Below are 20,284 nucleotides of genomic sequence, written 5' to 3'. Positions count from 1 at the left end.
TTTATTGTTTGCACCGAACTCTGAGCAATATTTATTGAAAAACATCAATATAAAAATACCTTGTATATATTATGTTTTGTGCGGCAATCACGATATGTTCTAAACTGCAAGCATTGTCATTGGTCATTTATGACAGGTTACGTTATTTATTATTTATTACAGTTAATATATAAACTGTTTATAATCTGTAGCATCTGTCAATTTCGACGCATGCGCACAGAGGATGATTATTTCATGTATATCTTTCTCGTGTGCAACTTGGATATATTTTCGATACCAACATTCCCCTTTCATGTTTATATTTTCTAAGGTTACTTGTCCTTAAATGTTACTTTTTACTTTTAAATCCACTAACAATAGGTCACCGACAGTATTGCAAATCTATAGTTCATATTATGTGTATAGATTTGCAGTACTGGCAGTGAATATCAGAACGTACATTTTTTTAACTAGTACATCCAGTGCAGGAATAAAAAAATAAATCTAATGTTTGATCCCGGATCTAATGTTCATTTATGTAATTTTTACCTAGATAAACATTTTATATAAAAAGTATTGTAAAATTATTATTATAAAATATAATAAATTATTTAAAAAATATAATATAATAATTATATAATATAACAATATATATCAAAATACTATATTATTATGTATAATTATTATTGTAAAACTTCTTTTTATTTTTGCCCCATGACGGAAATGTGAAAAGTGAAAATTCCAAATGTTTTCAAATTAGAAAATTTACATTTTTCACGAATTTACGCTAGAGGAGAAAATGCATGATCAACCTACAGGGAATCATAAATCTTCTCCTCTAACGTAAATTTGTTTAAATTTGTGAAAAGGATAAATCTTGTAATTTGGAGACATTTAGAATTTTCACTTTTCATATTTCTGTCCTAAGGAAAAATTACATGTTCATTACCTTGGTTTCCACACGAATTTTAACAATTTCCCATAACCGTTATACTTTGCATACATTGAAAAGTACAAATATGGTAATTGAATTTTTTTAATGGTCATTATCACCTATGTTCTTTGTTTCAGGCATGCTTTTTGTTCTCTTTTAAACGTGTCTTCTTCCCTCTTTTATTTCCTGATAATCTCAATCATTATTTTTAAGGATTATGTTACATGTTATATCTATCTACCGTGATTACATAATAACAGAAAGAAAGGAAGATAGAGGAGAGGGAGAGACGAGAAAACAGAATCGAATGAGTCCAACATTTTATTCGACAGTAATACGAATATACGATGAAAAATTGTTCTGTCGTTTTACGATATGAGGTACACACGCGCGTGATTGACTCGACATACCTCGAGTACCTCTCTGAGTTTTTTGAACAATGTTTCATGGCTCTCGCACGAGTACTACCGAAAGTCGGTAAGTCCGCATGAATTCTACAGAGTCGTCGGGAAAAATTTAGACTCTACCGAGAGAATAATAATAAATTTGAATATCAATAAGATGAAAAGATGCTCTGCGCATTCGAGAAGTAGTCGTATGTATCCGCACTCCAGCTGACAAGATTCCCCTCAAAAATACATTTCGCTTTTGCTACACTCTCCACAAACGCAAGTGCATCGTAATGCTATGGAAGCATTAATTAATTAACAGTATATCCTTATAAATTTTTTTTTAATGTGTGCATTAGAAAAGCGTTCGAAAATTGTCTACGGAGCTGTTTTCATCTCATTAGATCGATCTAATAATCTTAAAGTACTCTTACATTTCGAGAGTATATTATTGTACATAGAAAGTGCTACGTACTTTTATGAGCGACGTACTTTTATGAGCGACGAATAAAGAGCGTATCATGAAAATAAATATTATTTACTTTCATCCCTGATATATATATATTTTTAACTCTGCGTTTTCTCTTTTCCTTCAGTTTCGCAATAATGCATTCGCGGCATCGAACATTAAAACTTGCGAGATTATATATGTCTATAATTTAGTGAACACATTTTTGAAATATACCGATCCTTCATGGCAAAAGTCTATAGGTTCGTATCTCGCGTTTACAAATTACGTCGACTCAGTCACGGGGACTCCGATTTAAATCTCTAATCGCGCGTTTACGTCGATCCGATGTACGAAGTGACATGGGAATATACAATGCTCGCGTCGAATTGTGTAGAATGTCGTCGGGTTGAACGAAGGTGCACAATGAGAGTGGACACATTAAATAAATATTGCGGATATCAAGTGAAACGCGATACAAATTAACAAGATGAATGCTCTGTAAAAAAATATATGTATATGTGTCTATATATATCTATATATATATATATAAATATATATGTATATATATGTCTTATAAGATGATACAAAATGCACACATACGAATATGTATGTCAATCTTACAAGACACGCGTACAATACATAGATACTTACAATCAGTAGTAACTTGTCAAACAATTGCACTAAACGATAAGAATAATCGTGTAGTTCGATCTTTGCAATGTAAACTACTATGCAGGACGAAGTGACGTCACTTTGAAGAGACAACTAAGGACAATTACATGTGCCGAATCGAGAGCGAACTCTTAGATTACGCTCAGGTGCGCTGTCGGTGTGTACTGTCGATGTGCAGGAACGTGTGAGAATTTGATTAACGCACCAACAAGAACGTTAATTATTTGAGACAAGTTAGATGTTGCAAATCATTACAGTAACAGCTCGCCACACGTATCAGCAACTTATATAAATTGTACAGTTATGTTTTACTATAACAATAAGATAAATATAATTCGTAACGCTTATTGCGAACTACGTTAGTACAAACTAAACTGTGTGTAAGTAGTTTTAATCGTTATAACATTAGTGGAATACAAAGTGAACTTTTCTTTATCTCTCTCAACGTTTATAAACCTTATACATCGGTACAGAATTTCAGTTTACGCTTATGCCTAGATACCTAAAGTTTGTAAACAAGAACTCGTCGACATCGATAAAATCACACGATATTGCTTTTGTAAAAAACATTAAATATACGTTAATTAAATCTCGATTATTCGGCTGTACTTGCGCGAGAAAAAGATTTATGAAAGAGGAATGAAGGAAGCGTGAGTACAATTTAATTTCCCGGGCTGATTTCAACGTCCAACGTGAGTCTTTAAGTAGAAAACGTGTTTTTTTTTTAAGTTTTTCGCACAAAATCGTCATTAGCCTACTCGAAATATCAACGATTCTTTGAAGGTCCTACTTATTAATTAGAAATAATTCGTAATCGCGAATAACTTTATTCTATCATACGAGACCATAACTGTCCGAATTTTTTATGCCTTCACGTACCTCATACTTTGTATCATAGGAAACAGGTACAATGTATTAGGTAACTCAATTTTCTGTGCGATACAACAATCGATAAGATTTCTTACGCTACTTTAGTACGCTTAGTATTCCGTAATAACGATCAAGGTACACCTTACCATATTTGTAAGTTACATACAAAACGTTTCACTGGCAGATATAATTATCTTTTTGTTTTATTTTTATAACAAGTATATATAGAAAACTAAATCAGTATCCTACAGCCTCTCTGTGATGTATAAATTAAACGTCAACGTTATTAAGAATAACTGTAAAATGCTACGCAACGTGTAAAAAAAAACAAATACCACTTTTGATGTTTATTATGTGTCTTAGATAAAAGATAACTGATATGAGAAAGAAAAAATAAGAGATTCTTCTATCAAAGTAAGCTGTTAGTTTCTTTCCTACTATGTTAACATTAAGCTTGTTTTATCTGCTATTAATCATCAGCAATACTTAGAAGTAAACGTCTCTTACGGTTGATTCCTCCGTCTAGAAACTTGCTAGATGGCAAAGAACGCCGAGAATTCAACTTGTTGGGCAATGGTTGTTAGCAACCCAACCGTAAGAGTAACTTCTGAATTATGGTCATTAGTGTTGGGCAAAATGCATCTTTTTTCGGAAAAAAATATGCGCTTTCACATTAGCACATATATTTCCTATACGTTAATACAGTTACAAATGCATAAGCAAAGTCGTGTTCCCTTGCGAATCGTAATTTATTTTTGCCTGACACCGATATTTATAAATTAAGCTGCGACCTTATCGAAATAATAAGATGTATACATTACAAACTGTAGGTTGATATAGTTTTCCCCTTGCCACCAATATATCGTTGTCAACTGAACTGTTACGTCGCGTCACGTAAAGCATCAGTAAGCCATTGTTACAATGTAAATATTGTCTTACTGAAATATCGAGATATCAAAAGTCGTTAAATATCCACCTAAAATTAAACGACGCTGTAATAAATATAAAGTACTTTTTAGAAAAACACGGCGCTAATCTTTAAAACTAGATTTTCCTTTTTTTTATCCTTTCTGTTTTTCTTTTTAAGGTGAATATATGCGAATCACCCCGATGGAAAATTCATTTATATTTACAGTTACAATGTACAACTATTACATACACAAGTGATTTTATACACAAGTGAAAAATGACGTGATGCCTTTCCTCTTACCTGATATTATTTCAATTTTACCTAGTGTATCATTTTGTGGATCTTCAGGATCTTTCCCAGACGTTGCTTTGCCGTTTTCATTCCCTTCTTCGGCTTGCGTTCTGCAAAAATTCGATCGAACAGGATTATAACCGGACGATCTTAATCCACAACAAAAGCCATACAAGTAATAGGCACGTATAAAAATCGAGATACTTTACCAACTGGAACTGGTGCCGCGAGCTTCGCTTTGACGTCCCTTAGTCTGTTAGGACTCGTTAAGATTGATCCGCATCCTATGGACGATTTGATAACATTTTCAGACGGTGCAGTGGACGTGGTTCCTCCTCCTACCGTGCTAACCGCAGGATCCTTTTGCTTCCTTTTATTGTACGTCCGTTTGGAAGTACCCTGATGCACGCGTAAAACATAACGTGAGCCATTAACCATCCTGGTTTAGCGACGAAAATGTAAGAGGAAAATGAAAATAATGAACGAACATAAGAAGAAAGATGCACAGAAATGAATCACCAAGAACAGAATGTTTAAGAATATTTTCTACGGATTAATGGTAGTAAGCTACAACTGATCGTTAAGTGTGTACGACGGAAAGGAGAACGAGAGTGCGTATAATTGCAGCATTGGAAAACAAGGAGACGCATTCACAGATCGCAATGTCCACGTAACGGTAACAAGATGCTTCGCAACAAAGATTTCACTCAGATACATAGCCCTTGCTACATAGTGAAGCGTTAAATGCGCGAAATATACTCGATGAAGAACATAACTATAACTATAAGAGATACTCGTGATCAAAGAGCTACGGAAGGAAAAGTGAAGCACTAAAAGATCTTTAGATCGAACTGTAATGTGATCGAGAAATGATGCCTACCAATTTCTTCTTGGTAATCTTGTCCATGTCGTTATCCAGGTATTCATCCTACATGAAATGTATATGCAAGAAACACGGAATTATGATATTTAGGGAAGATCGTAAGCGATAAGGCATTTATCGAATGGAAAGCAATAATGAAAAAAGAAAGAATGAAAGTACAACTCTACATAGTTATGTTATGAACATCTGACGCGTGATCATAAATCGCATTCTGGATTCTTTAATTCGTATATGTCTGTGAGATTTATCATAATTTATATGATATATAAGAATAAAATGAAACACGTTCAACACATATCGCACGAAATAACAATCAACTCACCGATTGTTTCGCTCGCTTCGCCGCAGCCGCTTCCAAGCCTTTCTCCACGGACGTCTTCTTCACGCCTTCTCGCGCCGGCCGATTCGTCTTCGGCAAAAGAGGACCCACTCTAGCCTTTGGGTTCCACGCTTCGTCGATCTGACTTTTCGCCTTGGGTTTGAAAATGAACTCCTCGTCGTCGGACGCGTCTAGAGCTGGGTAAACTGCAAGCGACGAAAAATGTTAACTAACGAAAACTTTTTTTCTCAAAGATGTATATATATATATATATACATACATATAGATGTATATATATATACATATAGATGTGTGTATATATATATATATATATATATATTCACTACCAGAGATATCTCAACTATTTAAAAAATCATCTCTTCGGAGTATACTAAAATCCTTCGAATAAGTGTCTGAACATCTCCGACTTTTTGGTAAAAAATGACCTTTGATTTGTCACTAGAATGTCTCTATCTATAAAGAGTGTCTACAATGTATTGAGTTAAGACATATTTTTCTGAGAATTATGTGATTCTATCTAATATCTTATTACATATAATACTATTCATAGAAGAAAGTTATATACATTTTGGGCCTATTTTACCTTGGACCTATGTTGATTTCCATACTATTTAATGAATTTTTGCTTTACTAATGTGTAATTCAGTATGTTTACCGTCAGAGATAAGAATTCTAGCAGTAAACACAATAAATTATCATATTAACAAATCGAAAAAAATCACTGAATAAAACCCTGAAATCGACATGCTGAAATCGAAGGTAAAAGAAGTCCAAATTACAGCACCTTTCCTTATATATAAAAATATATTTTTTAATTTCTTAAAAATTAAGTTTTTCTATTATTGTCACTTATCTTCCCCCATCTTGGAGTGACATTTAGTTATAAATAGAGTCCTTTTGTTTCCACGATTCTCAGGTCCGCCAATTTTGGTTAAAAAATAAGGAATTAGACCAATCAGTAAGAAGTCGAAGATGTTCAGACTCTTACCTGACGGACTCTTGAATATACGTACTGAAATCGTCATCTTGATGGACCTTGTCGATATTTTCTATCGACTGATCGTCGTCATCGTCGGTGTTGTCGCGTTGCGTCTTGGCGGATCTTAAGGACTTCGCGGGGTCGCTACTCGTTGTCGAGTAACACTGCTCGCTGAACGACAACATGCCGGCGATCGCCTCCCGCGTGGACGGTGACGCCCTGTCAGAACTGATCGTTTTCAATTTATAAATACTAAGACATCAATAGAAAGCAAATTCACTCCCCTATATACGATTATAAGCTAAAGAAGAAATTTCCTAATGAAGCATGTCGACTACTCGAGCGTTCACCGACCGAAGCTTATTAACTATTCACTGATATCGATTGAGATCAACGTTATCAGCGCAGAATAAGTGGATCGCTTTAAAATCTAACAATATAAATATCATTGCTCCATCGACAATAGCAGATTAAATTACCCAGTGGGAGGTGGCATAGGTTGATTGTACTGCGGGATCGTCGAGGGCCTGAAATGATTTTACATCACGTGAGTATCGCGGGTAGACCGGTCGACGGCAGATCTGCCAGACCGTAAACTTTTCGAATCGTAATTCACGTGATTTTTAAAAATGCATTACATCAGAACGCAATATTTCTAACACGCAAGCAATCAGCGATCGGTTCTACTTATTATTCTACATATAAAAGTATTAAGGTGATATCGAAAAGTGAATGCTTTGAGATTATTTCACATCTCATATATTGAACAATATCAGAATAAAAAGCACAGAAACAAGTATTACATTCATATAGCGTGATGTAAGCTCTCCAATATATGAATGAACAACCTAGAAATCTCACGATCTGGCAGCTTGACGGTGTATTCGTTATGTTGCGGATGTTTATACATACGCGACGTCTATCCTCTGAGTGCCGTTGCCGAGTGTGTATACGGACGCTTTCAGCAGTTCCTCTATGCCGTTCTTCGGCGTGTCGTTCAGTATGTCGACGTTCCCGTCGTAATCGTGCTTGAACTGCTTCGACGGGTTCGCCCGTGGCGTTCGTTTCCGCTTCTGCGACTCGTCTATCGTGAATCTGCCGTAATCGCTCTCGTTGCTGCCATCGTGGAAGTCGTACACGGACGTCTGCTTCCATATGAGCGGTGGCTGCTGCGGCTGCTTCACAGTTTCCATCGTCGTTTGATCGGCCGTTGCAACGTTCCCGTACACCTTGATGTTGTCGTTTGTACTCCTGACAACCTCGTTGTTGCCGAGCTTAAACCTGATCACGGTCGGGCTCTGTTTGCCCGGTTTGGACGCTCGCTTGTTACCGGCGGCGGCCGCTTTAACGTTAGAATACGCCACGGGTTTCGGCAAGGTAAGTTTCAACGGTGGCCTGTTGTTCGGCCCGTCGACCGCCGGCTCGGTTTTGTTGGTCTCTTTCAGCGTCGCCTTGAACGGATTGTCGATCAGCTTGTCGGCGAAATCGAAATCCACAAAGTCCTTGTTCAACGGCTTTTTCTTCTTCCGTTTGCTCTCGCGCTCCGGCTTCGGCGGGTTCAGTGATATTAAGTAACGTTCCGCGTGTCGTATCTCCTTACTGAGCTCCTTCAGCAGTTTCTGGCTGTTTATGGTGTCCGGTATTTGGCCACGACTAACCATGCTATACTGAAAATACACATAGTTTCTTAATATTCCGTTCTCGTTAGGCTTTGTGCGCTCGTTAATCGAAGCTGAATGTAACGTTCTCAACTTACATCCTTGTCTGTATTCCACTGCTTGAGAATGCCGAGCAACGCTTTTATACCTTGCAGATAGTACTGTGGACATTTCTTACCCCCGTTGTTTAGTTCTTTCAATTCTGCGAGCATCTTTTTAGCCGCGAACCAATTAATTGTCTCGAATCCGGGATACTGAAATTTCGCGGGGGTCTTCATCTTCCTTTCCAGTTCGTATATTCTGCAAATTTCACGCAGATGAGACGAATTAAGAAGAGTGCTCTTTAATCGATTGTGATCACATCTACTACCTTCGGAAAAACCTGGAAAATCTAGAATTCTTAGAAAATTTTATTGGAAATCGGGGAATTTTTAATGGAATTTTTGTTATGCATTAACTTTTTGTTAATAATTTTAAAAAATAAAATTTTACAGTTGTATGCAATATAAAATTTCATATTTGAGTCTTTACAATTTCTTTCAAAATGTTTAAAATTCATTCATTGAAAGTCGAATGATTCTTAATTTTATTTTATGATTTCTAAACTTTTGTGAATGGAAAATATAAAGGACTTTGCACAATAAATACAGTCTGTCACACAAGAGTGTCGTCTGCATATCTGGAAGAGAAATTATAATTTTTAAAAAACTTATAAATTGATGTAAAGTGTATTAAAAGCAAAACACTATTACGCATTTACTTAGTAAGTCGCCCAGTCTCCATTATTCTCGAGAATTCGCTGGCACCGTTTCGGCATCCTTTCTACAAAATTTTCCGACCCTTCAACGAATATCACAGTAGTAGAGCCTCCTAGTATTCTCTTGAAGCAGTTTAGCCGATGCTCTTATGTAACAGACTGTACATATTCATTTGCAAGATACATTTAAAAATATCTTCACTTTACCTAAAATCTTTAACAAATTTCTTGGAAAATCAGGGAAATTTCAGGGAACTTTCAATTTTGTGAGTAAACATCCTAGATCACGTTAATCTCCATGTACTCACTGTATCTGCATTGGAATGTTGAGATTGTGCAAGAAGTTTCCGCCAAAGACCAAGGAATCTTCCAGCGTGAACACAGCGTGTATCCAGCCCGTGGGGATCATCATCGTCTGGCCCTGTTTGAGAGTATATTCGTAACACACATCAGCCTGGTCCCCGAAGAAGGTGTAGCTCTGCGTCGAGTTGCACATCCACTGCTGGTACAAGTGTAAGTTCGCCGGCGTCGGTTTGATGAGATAGAACTTTTTTTCCCCACGCAACACGTGATACCACACGGACGTGCCACCGAAGTCAATGTGAAAGTCAGTGAAACTGTCTCGAGCGCCCATCAAGCAGTACTTTTGCACTTCGGGTCGCTTCATGTCACTGTCCTCGGGCCAGTCGCATGGCCAAACCGAGTTCACCCAGTCCAGCTTGCGCGCGATACACGGCGCTTCGATCAGTGGCGAAAGACTGCAATGTTCATATTCATTGGTTAGCGAAGCATATCTTAAAGAATACTTACAACGTCAAAGCAATAGATATCGATGTACCCGGTATTGGAGAATTCGAGACTTATGACATTGAGTATCCTTGTACTTGGACGAGTAGGAGAGCTGAAATATTCTATAAAGTCTCTTAATTTCATACGTATGTTACTTTGTCTAGTCACATCAATCACATCCATGAACCGATCACCACCTAAAAATCACGGTAATGCTAAGATCAACTTTATAGGAAATTTATGTAATATGAAACAAAATGTTTTGCATAATCGAGTGGTCATTTTTTAATCAAGATATTTTCACACTATCTCACCTATATAATTCTCAACATCAAAGACACTGAAGCTCGAAGGTGGTACAGTCATATCAAGACCCTCTTTCTCATTAATAACGATAGGATTTTCAAAACCGTTTGTTTGTAAATATTGAAGAGTCAATTGCTGTCCCTTCAGGAACTTGACAACTTCCTCAGACTTCTCAAAGCGTCTGATTCTTAGTTCCCGTAGAAACACGAGAGTTCCAGTTTGGATGGCTTTTAAATCTGCGTCTTGTTCAGTATAATCGTGTCTGTGCCAGTTTGTCCTGACTTTCACTGCAAGACAAAGTAGATGTGTTAATAATAAAAACAATTTTCTTTGAAAGTATATATAAAGCATTTATAACAATAACGCAATCTTACTGATTGAAGAACCGCATATAACTTGACAGCGTGGACAGTGGTACTTGTCGAAATCTATGGCCAAATATTCCTTTACCTCTACACATCTGAAAGAGAATATGGTAAGTTGTGAACTCTCCACAGGAAAAACACAATAATCACACACAGCACGAGGCGAACGCAATGCTAATAGACACTGCAAATAGATGTAAAAATTTGCAAGTTGCAATGTACACATATATAAACATAGGTTCGATCAAACGAGGTAATTTCACAGGTTGCTTTAATTAGATGAAATATCCACTGATAATGTGAAAAATACGCATGGTACGAAGGCCAAATAACACAGGTTACAGGTTATGTCAGTATCAACAAAATGTTGTTTACGATACAATACTAGCGAATTAGCGGCACATTTTACGCTCATTGTTGAATTTGACTAAGCGGAGGAACCTCAAAGTATAATTCAGTGCAAAAAACGCTTAGATTAAAGGAAAATCACGGAATTTCAGTGTCACTGTGGTCGAGTGTCATCATGTCGCAAACGCAAAGTGTCTCACACGTATTTGAATGAATCCGCAGGTACTCACTCGCCGTGATACCATTCCTTGCACACGTCACATTGTATCATAAATTGCTCGGGATCGTAAGAGCGGCCGCACAAGCAATACGTAACTGGTATCTCCATTTTTTAGTGGTTATTAATATTGAGTACCGTGGCACACGGTTTCGTCAACATTGGGTAGTACGCAGTGTTGCTACATGGAGGAAGACGACACGCGCACGCGCAGTGGCGCGCGCTTTAGCAGACAGTGAACAGTGCCTTTTGATAATCAAGATCCGACAGCCTGTGTGAAACACAGGTGTTTAACTATAATATTCTCCGCGGCCGACCCTCCAGTCGCACTATTTAAAAATAAGGCCGATATTCATGGTCAGATCTTACATTCAAGACCGTCTTAAGTTCATCTTCAGATGCCTCATAGCCAATGAAATAAGCCGTGTAGCATATGAAGATGAACTTAAGACGGTCTTATATGTAAGTTCCGACTAGGGCTGATACTCATAGTCGAATCCTATATTTAAGACTGTCTTAAGTTCATCTGCAGATGCTATACGGTTCATTTCATGGGCTACGAAGCATCAAAAGATGAACTTAATATGGTCTCAAATATAAGATCTGACTATGGCTAGTTTTCACAGTCGGATTTTATATTTAATCTTAAGTTCATCTTCAGATGTTTCGTAGCCAATGAAACGAACCGAAAAGTATCTAAAGATAAACTCAAGTCGGTCTTAAATACCAGACTGTGAACACCGGTCTATATTTTAGTCCGAGCATAGAACATTCTGACTCTTCTGTTACGAGTCGCTATCGTCCACTAGCGGCCGAGGTCGTAGTATGACTCAACGATTAATCAACCAAACCTTCATTCTTTAAAGTAACACTGTCCAATCATAGAGCAAATGCCCCTTTTAATTTTAAATACAACTTCACGACAAAGCGAAGGATCTTTTTAGTTCTAAAAGGGGCTCTTTATTTTCAAGTAGTACGATTCAACGTCGGATTAAACGAATTTTGTATCCTTCAGCAGCAGAACAGAACGAGTAGGATCTTCTTGTCTTTCTTTATTAATGAGACGTGTTCTCCTTTTTACTCCCGACGATGCTACTGAAAGATAAAGATCCTGTACCTGGAGGTGATTCATCGCCGGGTTATTTCTCGTCACACGTAACGTGTGCCGCATCCTCCGCACAGGAGTATTAGTCGTCAACTCGCGCGAGCAGGATGGCTCCGTCATTTCTTCCAGATGATTTTTGGAACAGGTGCACTGTCCGTGTCTATATGTATATATATCGGATGTCGGACGTCAGTGTGAATCTCCCATGAGTGTTGCGTCCGATATCAGCTGCGAAGGATTCTGCGATAGTCCTACAACAGCCAAAGATAAATTGTTACTTGGCACTGACAGTATCGATCGGCAAATGTGGACGTTTCGCGAAAATAATCGGCCGCTTACAATCGCCTAGATTGACAGTTCATGTCTGGTATGTGTGTACATACATTCCGACATTGCTTTATCTCTCGGCGACCCGGCAATAACCAACGATAACGATAATTTGCTTTTTTTTCTTCGTAGTTAATATTCTATCGTTCGATAATTCATACTTCGCAATGCCACTTGACGACATCCTAGAACCCGATACTTTTTAAATGTCTTACCGGAAATAGAATACTGAAGATAAGAGTGAAGAAGAAAAACATAATACTGTATCTAGGAAAGAGACAGATATATATGAAAGGAGGGAAAAATGCGTTATCGTCGCCAGAGTGAGCGCTCAAGAAACAAACACCATTTCCTGTAAACGGCATACAATTACCTTGGACAATATGTGAGGAAACTATTATCAGAAGATTAGAAGAACAATCACAATTGCATGATGCATGGAATCTTATGAATCATTTGTACAAGATAAGATAGTTGAGGATTGCGAGTGTTGAATTGGATTCAACTGATCAGTTTTGCAAGCTAAGTCAGACGGAAATTTCATCTTGAAGATTAAAGATGTCGGGAGGAGAAAGAAAGAAGAGGGGCTGCGACAGGGGGCAAGGATGGGAAGAAGCTGGTGCAGAATTCTATCAGGAGAGCTATCCGGCAGCTATAGAAGCCGATCTGCAGCAGGCCTTACAGAGGGACCCTTCACACATAGCTACTTTACTTCCTAGCAAGAAGTCTCGAGTTGGTGAGTTACAAATTGTAGAACACACTTGATGAATACATCAGCTAGTTCGCTATCACTTACCTGTGAATGAATTCTCTCCCCTATACTTTACGTTTAACACAGCTACAGCCAAACGAATCCGAAATGATACGAAGACAACATTGAGGAGGCGTACGAGCACCAGATCGCGTGGTACAACCACTTCGAGGCGTATGTCGACCAATATTCACGATGCAGCAGTTTCTACATTACCGGACTTGTCTGAGAACTTGTCCAATGAGGAGCGCACCTGGGAGGAGATCATGCAAATCAAAGCCATGCCCCTGCGAATGTCCCAAAAAATACAGTTGAAGAATCAATTGCAGGTATTTGCAACTTATCTGTCACAAGTATACCCAGATAGACGTATTTTGGTACATTGTCTGTATCGAGTAGTGTGTGAAGATGCGTCCTCATACGCCAAGAATTTTGCCAATATATAAAAGAAATCATCTGATTCCATGAAAATTGCAGCGATATTCTGACGTCATAAATATTGCTGCTTATTTTGCTCGAAAGAGAATTCAATTAATCAGGAATTATTGTAGTTAATAAGAATACTTTGATTCAACTTAATAAATGAGCATTTCTTACGCCACAAGCATATTTTAAACATGTTATATTGCAATGGCATCACAAAGTATACATTAAATGTTTGCATACGTTCAGTACTTCTATCTATCTGGGATAGTAAGTATACATGATATATATTGTAATGCTTACGACACTTACAATCTTGCACCTTTCAGAGCGCCACAAAGTTGAGACTCCAGGGCTTCGAACAGCTCAAGTGGCAGCGCAGGAAAGCTTGGCAGCAATTTCGCATAAGGCTGAAAGAGGCGTATTCCAAGGTAGATCTGTGGAACGACAGTCTGCAGAAGATCGGTGGGAACTTCGGCATGGGAATAGTAGCGTACTTTCTGTTCATCAAGTGGCTGATGTACATGAATCTGCTGCTGTTCGCCATCATATTCCCGCTGATCGTGTTGCCCGCGATCCTGCTACAGACGCCGGAGAACGAAGCGTGCTCCAACATTACTTCCGCCAGCGTGGCGTGCTGCTCCGAATTGTACAAGAACATGACCGACAAGAGTAACAGCATAACCGACCTCGTGCAGGGCGGCGGTATTCTGGAGTACACCCTGCTGTTCTACGGCTCCTACACGCACAAGATCTACGAGAGCGTGAGCGCCAATTTCTACTACAACTCTTCGTTGTCGTACATCTGTGTCATCATCAGTGTCTTCATCGTCAGTCTGGTGGCGATCGTACGGTCCGCCGCGAAGGGCTTCAAGGAGCGCGTCGTGGAGGGCGAGGGTCAGTTCTACCAGTACTGCAACCTGGTGTTCGGCGGCTGGGACTATTGCATTCACAACGAGAAGTCCGCGGGTGTGAAGCACAAGGCGTTGTACAACGAGATGAAGGCGTTCCTCGAGGCTGAACGGATGGAGGAGGAGAGGAAGAACCGCACCAGGGAGGAGAAGACTAAGCTCTTCTTCATACGGCTGTTCGTGAATCTGCTGGTCCTGACGGTGCTGAGCACCTGCGGCGCCTTCATCTACTACATCATCGACTTCTCGTTCAACCAGTTGGCGGCGTACTTGGCACGGGACGTCGAGACCTCCAAGATCATCCGTCTCTTCTTCGAATTCCTGCCGTACATATGCATCGTCGGCCTCAACGTGGCGATCCCGTTCCTCTTCCGCTACCTGGTCGCCCTGGAGAACTACAGCCCATCCTACGTGGTCCGTGTGACCTTGTTCAGAACGGTGTTCCTCCGACTGGCCTCGCTGGTCGTTCTGCTCACGTCTCTCTACAGACTAGTCGCGGACAAGATCTCAGAGCACGAGTGCAGCAAGAACAAGCAGCCGTTGTGCTGGGAGACGTTCGTCGGCCAGCAGTTCTTCAAGCTCTACACCACCGACCTGTTCATCCAATTCTTCATGACGTTCTTCGTCAACTTTCCCAGGTCGTTGGTCGCACGGCACACCGAGAACAAGGTGCTGCGCTTCGTCGGCGAGCAGGAGTTCGACCTGCCCAAGCACGTGTTGGACATCGTGTACCTGCAGACGATCTGCTGGCTCGGCTGTTTTTTCGCCCCGCTCTTGCCAATGGTCGCCACGATCGGCACCTTCCTGTTGTTCTACGTGAAGAAGTTCACGTGCCTGGTCAACAGCACACCGTCGAGCAAGATCTATCGCGCCAGCAGGTCGAACTCGCTCTTCATGTTCATCCTGCTGGTCTCTTTCATTCTGGCGATCATACCGGTCGGATACTCGATTGCGGAGATCATGCCGTCGAAATCCTGCGGGCCGTTCCGCGGCCTCGAGTCCGTGTGGATGCTGCTGATCATGACGTTCTCACGGTTCCCCGACTGGCTGCAGTCGACCTTGTTCTTCTTGGGCACTGCTGGATTCGGCATACCGGCGTTCGTCGTCCTAACGTTGCTCCTGTACTACTACTACGCGGCGTTGATCGCGAACAAGCACATGGTGACGGTGCTGAAGAATCAGCTGGTGTTGGAGGGCCACGACAAGCAGTTCCTGCTCAACAGGCTCAGCGCTTTCATCAAGCAGCAGCAGGATCAGAACAAGTTCCACCAGGAACAGAACACCGAGCTAGGCACGTTCCAGCATGTATAAAGAAAAAAGGAGCGAATGTAGCGTAAACTTGATTTTAATGTTCTTACCGAGTGTACAAATCCAGCGGGGACACAATGGGACCGTCCTCGCGACTTGCCGGGACTTGGTGAGAAACTTGCTGTCCGGTTCGATCGAGCGACGATTGTTTGACGATTTACTTGTGAAACGTGTAAGACTGCATCGATTTTATCTCTTTTTTTATATCTCATAGAGCCAACCGACCGCGGTGGCATTTACAAAAACGTTTTTGATATTCCATATTTCATTCGCGAATCGGAGAACGACGGGGAAACTTCTTGAAGTGCGTGTACACCTGGCGAACGAACGACGAACGAACTGCGAATGCAAAGTTTCATTGTTACATTTTGACAGGGTTGGGAAGTAACGCGTTACTTGTGACGACGTTACTATTACTTTTTTTTCAGCAGCGATTTGGTTATTCTTTTCATTAGTAATGATAATGGTAACGAATATAATCGTTACTTTCGTCGTTACTTTACATACCTGCAATACATAAAACGAACAAAGCGAGTCCTAAAAAAGATCTTCGAAACTCGGTGAAGAAATAATGACTTGTTACTTCTTGAGTAACGATGACGGTAAGGAGTTACTGTTTTCAGTAGGTAACGAATAACGGTGATGCTTTATATTTTCTTTCAATAAGTAATGAGTAATGGTAACGAGTTATTTCTCAAAAGTATTTTTCCTAACTCTGCATCTTGAAAAATGCGTATGTCGTAACAAATTCGAATAGTTTGTGGCTGATTTGCTCGTAAAGTGCGTTATCGGATAGTTCTGAAGAAAATTCGTGCGCGTTTAGACACGAGACACGCTCGTTGTTCGTTCGTTCTCCGAGGTGTGTATGCACCTTTATACGCGACCGACATTAGCAGGGACAATACCAAAGATTAATTAATACGCTGCCGATTACGGTGTTTTGTATTTCACTCGCATACTCGGACACACTGGTCGCAGCCACTGCCAAAGCAAGAGCGTTAGTTTCCGACGAGCGAGTTCGGCGAGATTAGTTTCGAATTTGCGAACCTTCAAGACGGGACATATCTGACGTTCTTCTAGTTTCGACTCGACCGTATCGCGTGTACGCGAAGAATATACACGTCTGAAATCAGGGTACAAAGAGAAGCAACGTTGTCGCAAGTATTACGCAATAGTTACAGGTTAAAGGAGAATCGTGACTTATTTATTCGTTAGCTTCGTATGATTTAGCAGACGGTAGATCTGTAAGATCGCAATCCGTACGTCGCAATGAAACGGACGCGATGGGGAGATCCGACTTGGAGCGTAACATACTCGTCGGACGTAACAATATTATAAGCTAATGTGTGATCATGTATGTTTAGCTTAGTGCACTAACAAGTAACGAGACTACGCCTCCGTAACGGCGAGCATTTACTTCCTCGACTTAACGAGTAAATGTTAGTGAGCTTTTGCATGAAAGAAGAAGAAAAAAAAAGAACACAAACACACATACACACAAGAAAGAAAATGAAACAGTGATACGCAGCGGACCTATTTTTAGAGTAGCTCTACTTTAGAGGAACCTGTAATGTTACTGTAAATAGGTCCTTTAGAACGAGAAGTTATTTTATTAGCGATACCTCTACGAAACGAGCAGCAGAAGAAGTATCACTATGACTAAACTGTATTTTGTTATAATTTATTATTCTGTTGTAACGAAAGGCTGAATTATTTTAGAGCGTAAGAGCGCAGGAACTTTTGTAATTTCATACACGACGCTCCGTTTTCTGATCGGTTCTACAAAAAATCTCGTATACCTCAGTATTGCAATGCCAAAGAGGGGCACCCCATTTGGGGACTCCCGCGATAATTTAAATGTTACGTTTTTCTACTGTAGCGTGTTAACGTGAGATAACGCGAACGAACATACTCCGTTTAAGATTATGCCCGATTTACTCTCCTCCACACTGCCAACAATTCTACGCAATCCTGCGGAAGTGATGATGTTTTTTACTTCAGTGTACTTTGAAAAATCAATTCTGTAGGTATCACACGCGCACATGTTCAATACAGCATGCTGTGGGAAAAATCGAGCGAATTCCTTGGCCTAAATGATTGAACGTGTACCGCACACCTCGAAGAATGCATTTGCAAGTCGCACACAACTGTACGGCCGTGTATAAGACGACATATACGGAGACTCAGATATTAAGTACACATCTTCCATTAATTTACAATGAATATTGTAAGCTATCGATGGCACTAAATGCATTAATATAAAAATATAAAAATCGTATAAAACATGATAATCGTACGCAAGGGAGGTTTCTGCCTCTGAAAAGATAAGCAATGACTCTACAGAATTCATTCCTTTACACTGTCATTGTATTAAACGAGATCGCACAGATACGCCTAAATAGGAAACTTTTCTTCGAATGTCACAATTAATCAAATTATCTTTAATATCACTGCTATCTCTTTACACATCTTACAGCCATAGATTCTTACGCATATATTATATGCTCATCATTTGTGGCGTGTTCATCCATTATGACGCTGTAAAAATAAATCTGTTACACGAAATATACCTTTATTGTCTCTTCCTTTTCCCTGAACTCGCGGAGTATAAAAATATATTATCAAAAACAATATATATGTTTTAGATCTTCAGGTTCATGCAGTTGCATTTCTCTTGTGGCACTCATGTTTCTGGTGCATGTAACTGGAAGTTAACAAGGAAAACTGTTAGAATAGCCTTACTGGTGACTGGCAAAGTACAAGTATGCACTGAGAAGCTATTTACAGCATCGGCTATGTCGATCCAATCTAAAGCTGCTGAGAGAACATCATTCTTCGATGGTATCCTGTCGTAGTTCCAGTATATAAATTGTGAGAAGGTTCCAGTACTGTACAAATTCCGACTTTTACCTTCAGCTTCTGTCTTTTTGTTTTCTATGAATGTCACACCCTTGTACCCAGCAGGTACAGCTACTTTCTTCCCTTGAAGCGGATAGCCACGGAAGGAACACTCGTAATCTACAAAAAGTAAAGGATGTATCAATATCATAACAGTCTCTTCTCATTTTTTTCGTATCATTATAATTATTATATATTTGGTTAACCTATCAAGCAAGACGTCATAAAATAAAAGAGGGTAAGTGTAACAACCTAACCAAAGTGTTTAAGGGAACGTTTGTAGAAACAGAATTTTATGACACGTCCTACGACACTTAATATTATAGATTTACGAGCTTTTAACAAGTTTCTAACGAGATATTGAAGAGATAGAACTCTCCTCGCTCCAACTCTACTCACGTTCATCATCCACTTGACGGATGTAAGGCTTGAAGAAGGAGGAGACCTTTGCCGACTCGTCCCCGTGGATTTTACACGGCATCAGGTGCACCTCGGACTCCTTCCGAACTGCTGGATCCTTATTAACGTGCAAACGTACAGCCATGTTAATTTAATACGACATGATGCAAAAATTATAACACGATAACTTTGCGCGGGAAAATGTTAATAAACCAGGTCGCAGCGATCTACTTGTCCCGTTCGAATTAACCAATGGCACGCCGCAGTTGACCCATTCAAATCGACCAATAGCTCTCGCGTTACCGCACTTGCCGTTGAAAAGCGGACATAACCTTCGTACTATTAATTTCAAACAGTTTTCCTTCAATTGGAACGATACGATATTTCTCAGAAATGACGTTTATATCATTGAAGAGCCGTATAATTCGTGAGATTAATTTAGGAGTCGAGCATAATTAGGAAACGAAGCTACGAATTGCAGATTCGTCCAATTCGCAGCGCATTTTGAATTCCCCGCGCTCTCCGGCTGCTCGCTCCGATTGGTCGCGGCGGGGGAGGCCGGTAGTGGGCAGCAGCCACCCTCGCGAGTGGAGAAAACGCGTCTCGGAGCGGGGCGTCGCGTCGCGTCGTCGGTCCGGCAGTTGATTGCAGTTGGTCGATCGCGCGTGGTAACTTTCCTCCGGCTTCCGTGCTTCTTCTTCCCAGTCTCCTCCCCACCTCACTGCCGAGAACGAAGAACGTCGGCGGAATAGCGCGCGCAAAGCGAACACGGTGAGAAGCGAGCGGGTACGCGCGAACGTAGAACAAGTGACCGACACCGTGGTCGATCGTCATCGTCGACATCGTCATCGGTGTGAGCGAGAGGGGAAATACGGTGCGAGCGTCGTCGAGAAGAAGAATAAGAAGCGGAAGAGGCAGCGTTGTGCGAGATGAGCACTCCGGTGAAGAAGGTGCCGATTCATCTGCAGGTGAGAGCGCGAATGTGCACAGCGGGGCGCCGCGCTCACCCCGGCGTTTTTTGCGC

At 40.2% G+C, this 20,284-nt stretch overlaps 4 protein-coding genes across 12 annotated transcripts in view; 2 read left to right on the top strand and 2 right to left on the bottom strand.

The window, feature by feature from the left end:
• Positions 1-1,219: 1,219 nt before the first annotated feature.
• Positions 1,220-11,332, bottom strand: LOC106746513 (lysine-specific demethylase 7A-like). 4 transcript variants are annotated; one of them, XM_014623171.1, is made up of 14 exons: positions 11,152-11,332; positions 10,583-10,668; positions 10,217-10,495; positions 9,952-10,099; positions 9,422-9,871; positions 8,455-8,656; positions 7,611-8,365; positions 7,178-7,225; positions 6,733-6,926; positions 5,702-5,904; positions 5,377-5,424; positions 4,706-4,895; positions 4,506-4,606; positions 1,220-4,271 (listed from the first exon to the last, which is right to left on the bottom strand). In XM_014623171.1, the coding sequence occupies exons 1-13, from the start codon at positions 11,247-11,249 to the stop codon at positions 4,527-4,529; spliced, it is 2,781 nt and encodes a 926-aa protein (XP_014478657.1). In that variant the 5' UTR covers positions 11,250-11,332; the 3' UTR covers positions 1,220-4,271; positions 4,506-4,526. The 4 variants fall into 4 exon arrangements, with proteins under 4 accessions (XP_014478657.1, XP_014478656.1, XP_014478658.1 ...); XM_014623170.1 differs by having other exon boundaries at positions 1,220-4,606; XM_014623172.1 differs by having other exon boundaries at positions 1,220-4,606; positions 6,733-6,917.
• Positions 11,333-12,117: 785 nt separating this feature from the next.
• On the top strand, positions 12,118-18,289 carry LOC106746467 (transmembrane channel-like protein 7). 2 transcript variants are annotated; one of them, XM_014623076.1, is made up of 5 exons: positions 12,118-12,610; positions 12,703-12,955; positions 13,122-13,306; positions 13,409-13,650; positions 14,074-15,966. In XM_014623076.1, the coding sequence occupies exons 3-5, from the start codon at positions 13,129-13,131 to the stop codon at positions 15,964-15,966; spliced, it is 2,313 nt and encodes a 770-aa protein (XP_014478562.1). In that variant the 5' UTR covers positions 12,118-12,610; positions 12,703-12,955; positions 13,122-13,128. The 2 variants fall into 2 exon arrangements, with proteins under 2 accessions (XP_014478562.1, XP_014478563.1); XM_014623077.1 differs by having other exon boundaries at positions 12,703-13,306; positions 14,074-18,289.
• A 100-nt stretch (positions 18,290-18,389) lies between these two features.
• On the bottom strand, positions 18,390-19,795 carry LOC106746470 (ribonuclease H2 subunit C). Its single transcript, XM_014623085.1, has 3 exons — positions 19,261-19,795; positions 18,749-18,981; positions 18,390-18,667 (listed from the first exon to the last, which is right to left on the bottom strand). The coding sequence occupies exons 1-3, from the start codon at positions 19,403-19,405 to the stop codon at positions 18,647-18,649; spliced, it is 399 nt and encodes a 132-aa protein (XP_014478571.1). The 5' UTR covers positions 19,406-19,795; the 3' UTR covers positions 18,390-18,646.
• Positions 19,796-19,892: 97 nt separating this feature from the next.
• LOC106746468 (dihydropyrimidinase) overlaps positions 19,893-20,284 on the top strand; it is a 39,911-nt gene continuing 39,519 nt past the window's right edge. For 2 of the 5 annotated variants that reach the window (XM_014623081.1, XM_014623078.1), the window contains exon 1: positions 19,899-20,228. In XM_014623081.1, coding sequence (XP_014478567.1) covers positions 20,190-20,228 — 39 coding nt within the window. In that variant the 5' untranslated portion in view covers positions 19,899-20,189. Of the gene's footprint in view, positions 20,229-20,284 lie in introns of all 5 variants that reach the window. The other 3 variants (XM_014623082.1, XM_014623080.1, XM_014623083.1) reach the window with 3 other exon arrangements.

The sequence above is a fragment of the Dinoponera quadriceps genome, unplaced genomic scaffold (genome assembly GCF_001313825.1).
Source record: "Dinoponera quadriceps isolate SergipeBrazil2010 unplaced genomic scaffold, ASM131382v1 scaffold1850, whole genome shotgun sequence".
NCBI lineage: Eukaryota > Metazoa > Arthropoda > Insecta > Hymenoptera > Formicidae > Dinoponera > Dinoponera quadriceps.
This window is presented reverse-complemented; position numbering and strand designations above follow the sequence as displayed.

What these genes read in the sequence shown, in the direction of transcription:
- LOC106746513 (XM_014623170.1), bottom strand. Translation starts at nt 11,249, where the DNA reads ATGGAGATACCAGTTACGTATTGCTTGTGCGGCCGCTCTTACGATCCC. An exon ending in TATATGCGGTTCTTCAATCA is followed by an intron (nt 10,496 to 10,582) that starts GTAAGATTGCGT and finishes TTTGTCTTGCAG; the next exon opens with TGAAAGTCAGGACAAACTGG. An exon ending in CCTATGCCACCTCCCACTGG is followed by an intron (nt 6,927 to 7,177) that starts GTAATTTAATCT and finishes GAAAACGATCAG; the next exon opens with TTCTGACAGGGCGTCACCGT.
- LOC106746467 (XM_014623077.1), top strand. Translation starts at nt 13,129, where the DNA reads ATGTCGGGAGGAGAAAGAAAGAAGAGGGGCTGCGACAGGGGGCAAGGA. An exon ending in TAGCAAGAAGTCTCGAGTTG is followed by an intron (nt 13,307 to 13,408) that starts GTGAGTTACAAA and finishes CGTTTAACACAG; the next exon opens with CTACAGCCAAACGAATCCGA. An exon ending in AGTTGAAGAATCAATTGCAG is followed by an intron (nt 13,651 to 14,073) that starts GTATTTGCAACT and finishes TGCACCTTTCAG; the next exon opens with AGCGCCACAAAGTTGAGACT.
- LOC106746470 (XM_014623085.1), bottom strand. Translation starts at nt 19,405, where the DNA reads ATGGCTGTACGTTTGCACGTTAATAAGGATCCAGCAGTTCGGAAGGAG. An exon ending in CCGTCAAGTGGATGATGAAC is followed by an intron (nt 18,982 to 19,260) that starts GTGAGTAGAGTT and finishes TACTTTTTGTAG; the next exon opens with ATTACGAGTGTTCCTTCCGT. An exon ending in GGATCGACATAGCCGATGCT is followed by an intron (nt 18,668 to 18,748) that starts GTAAATAGCTTC and finishes GTTAACTTCCAG; the next exon opens with TTACATGCACCAGAAACATG.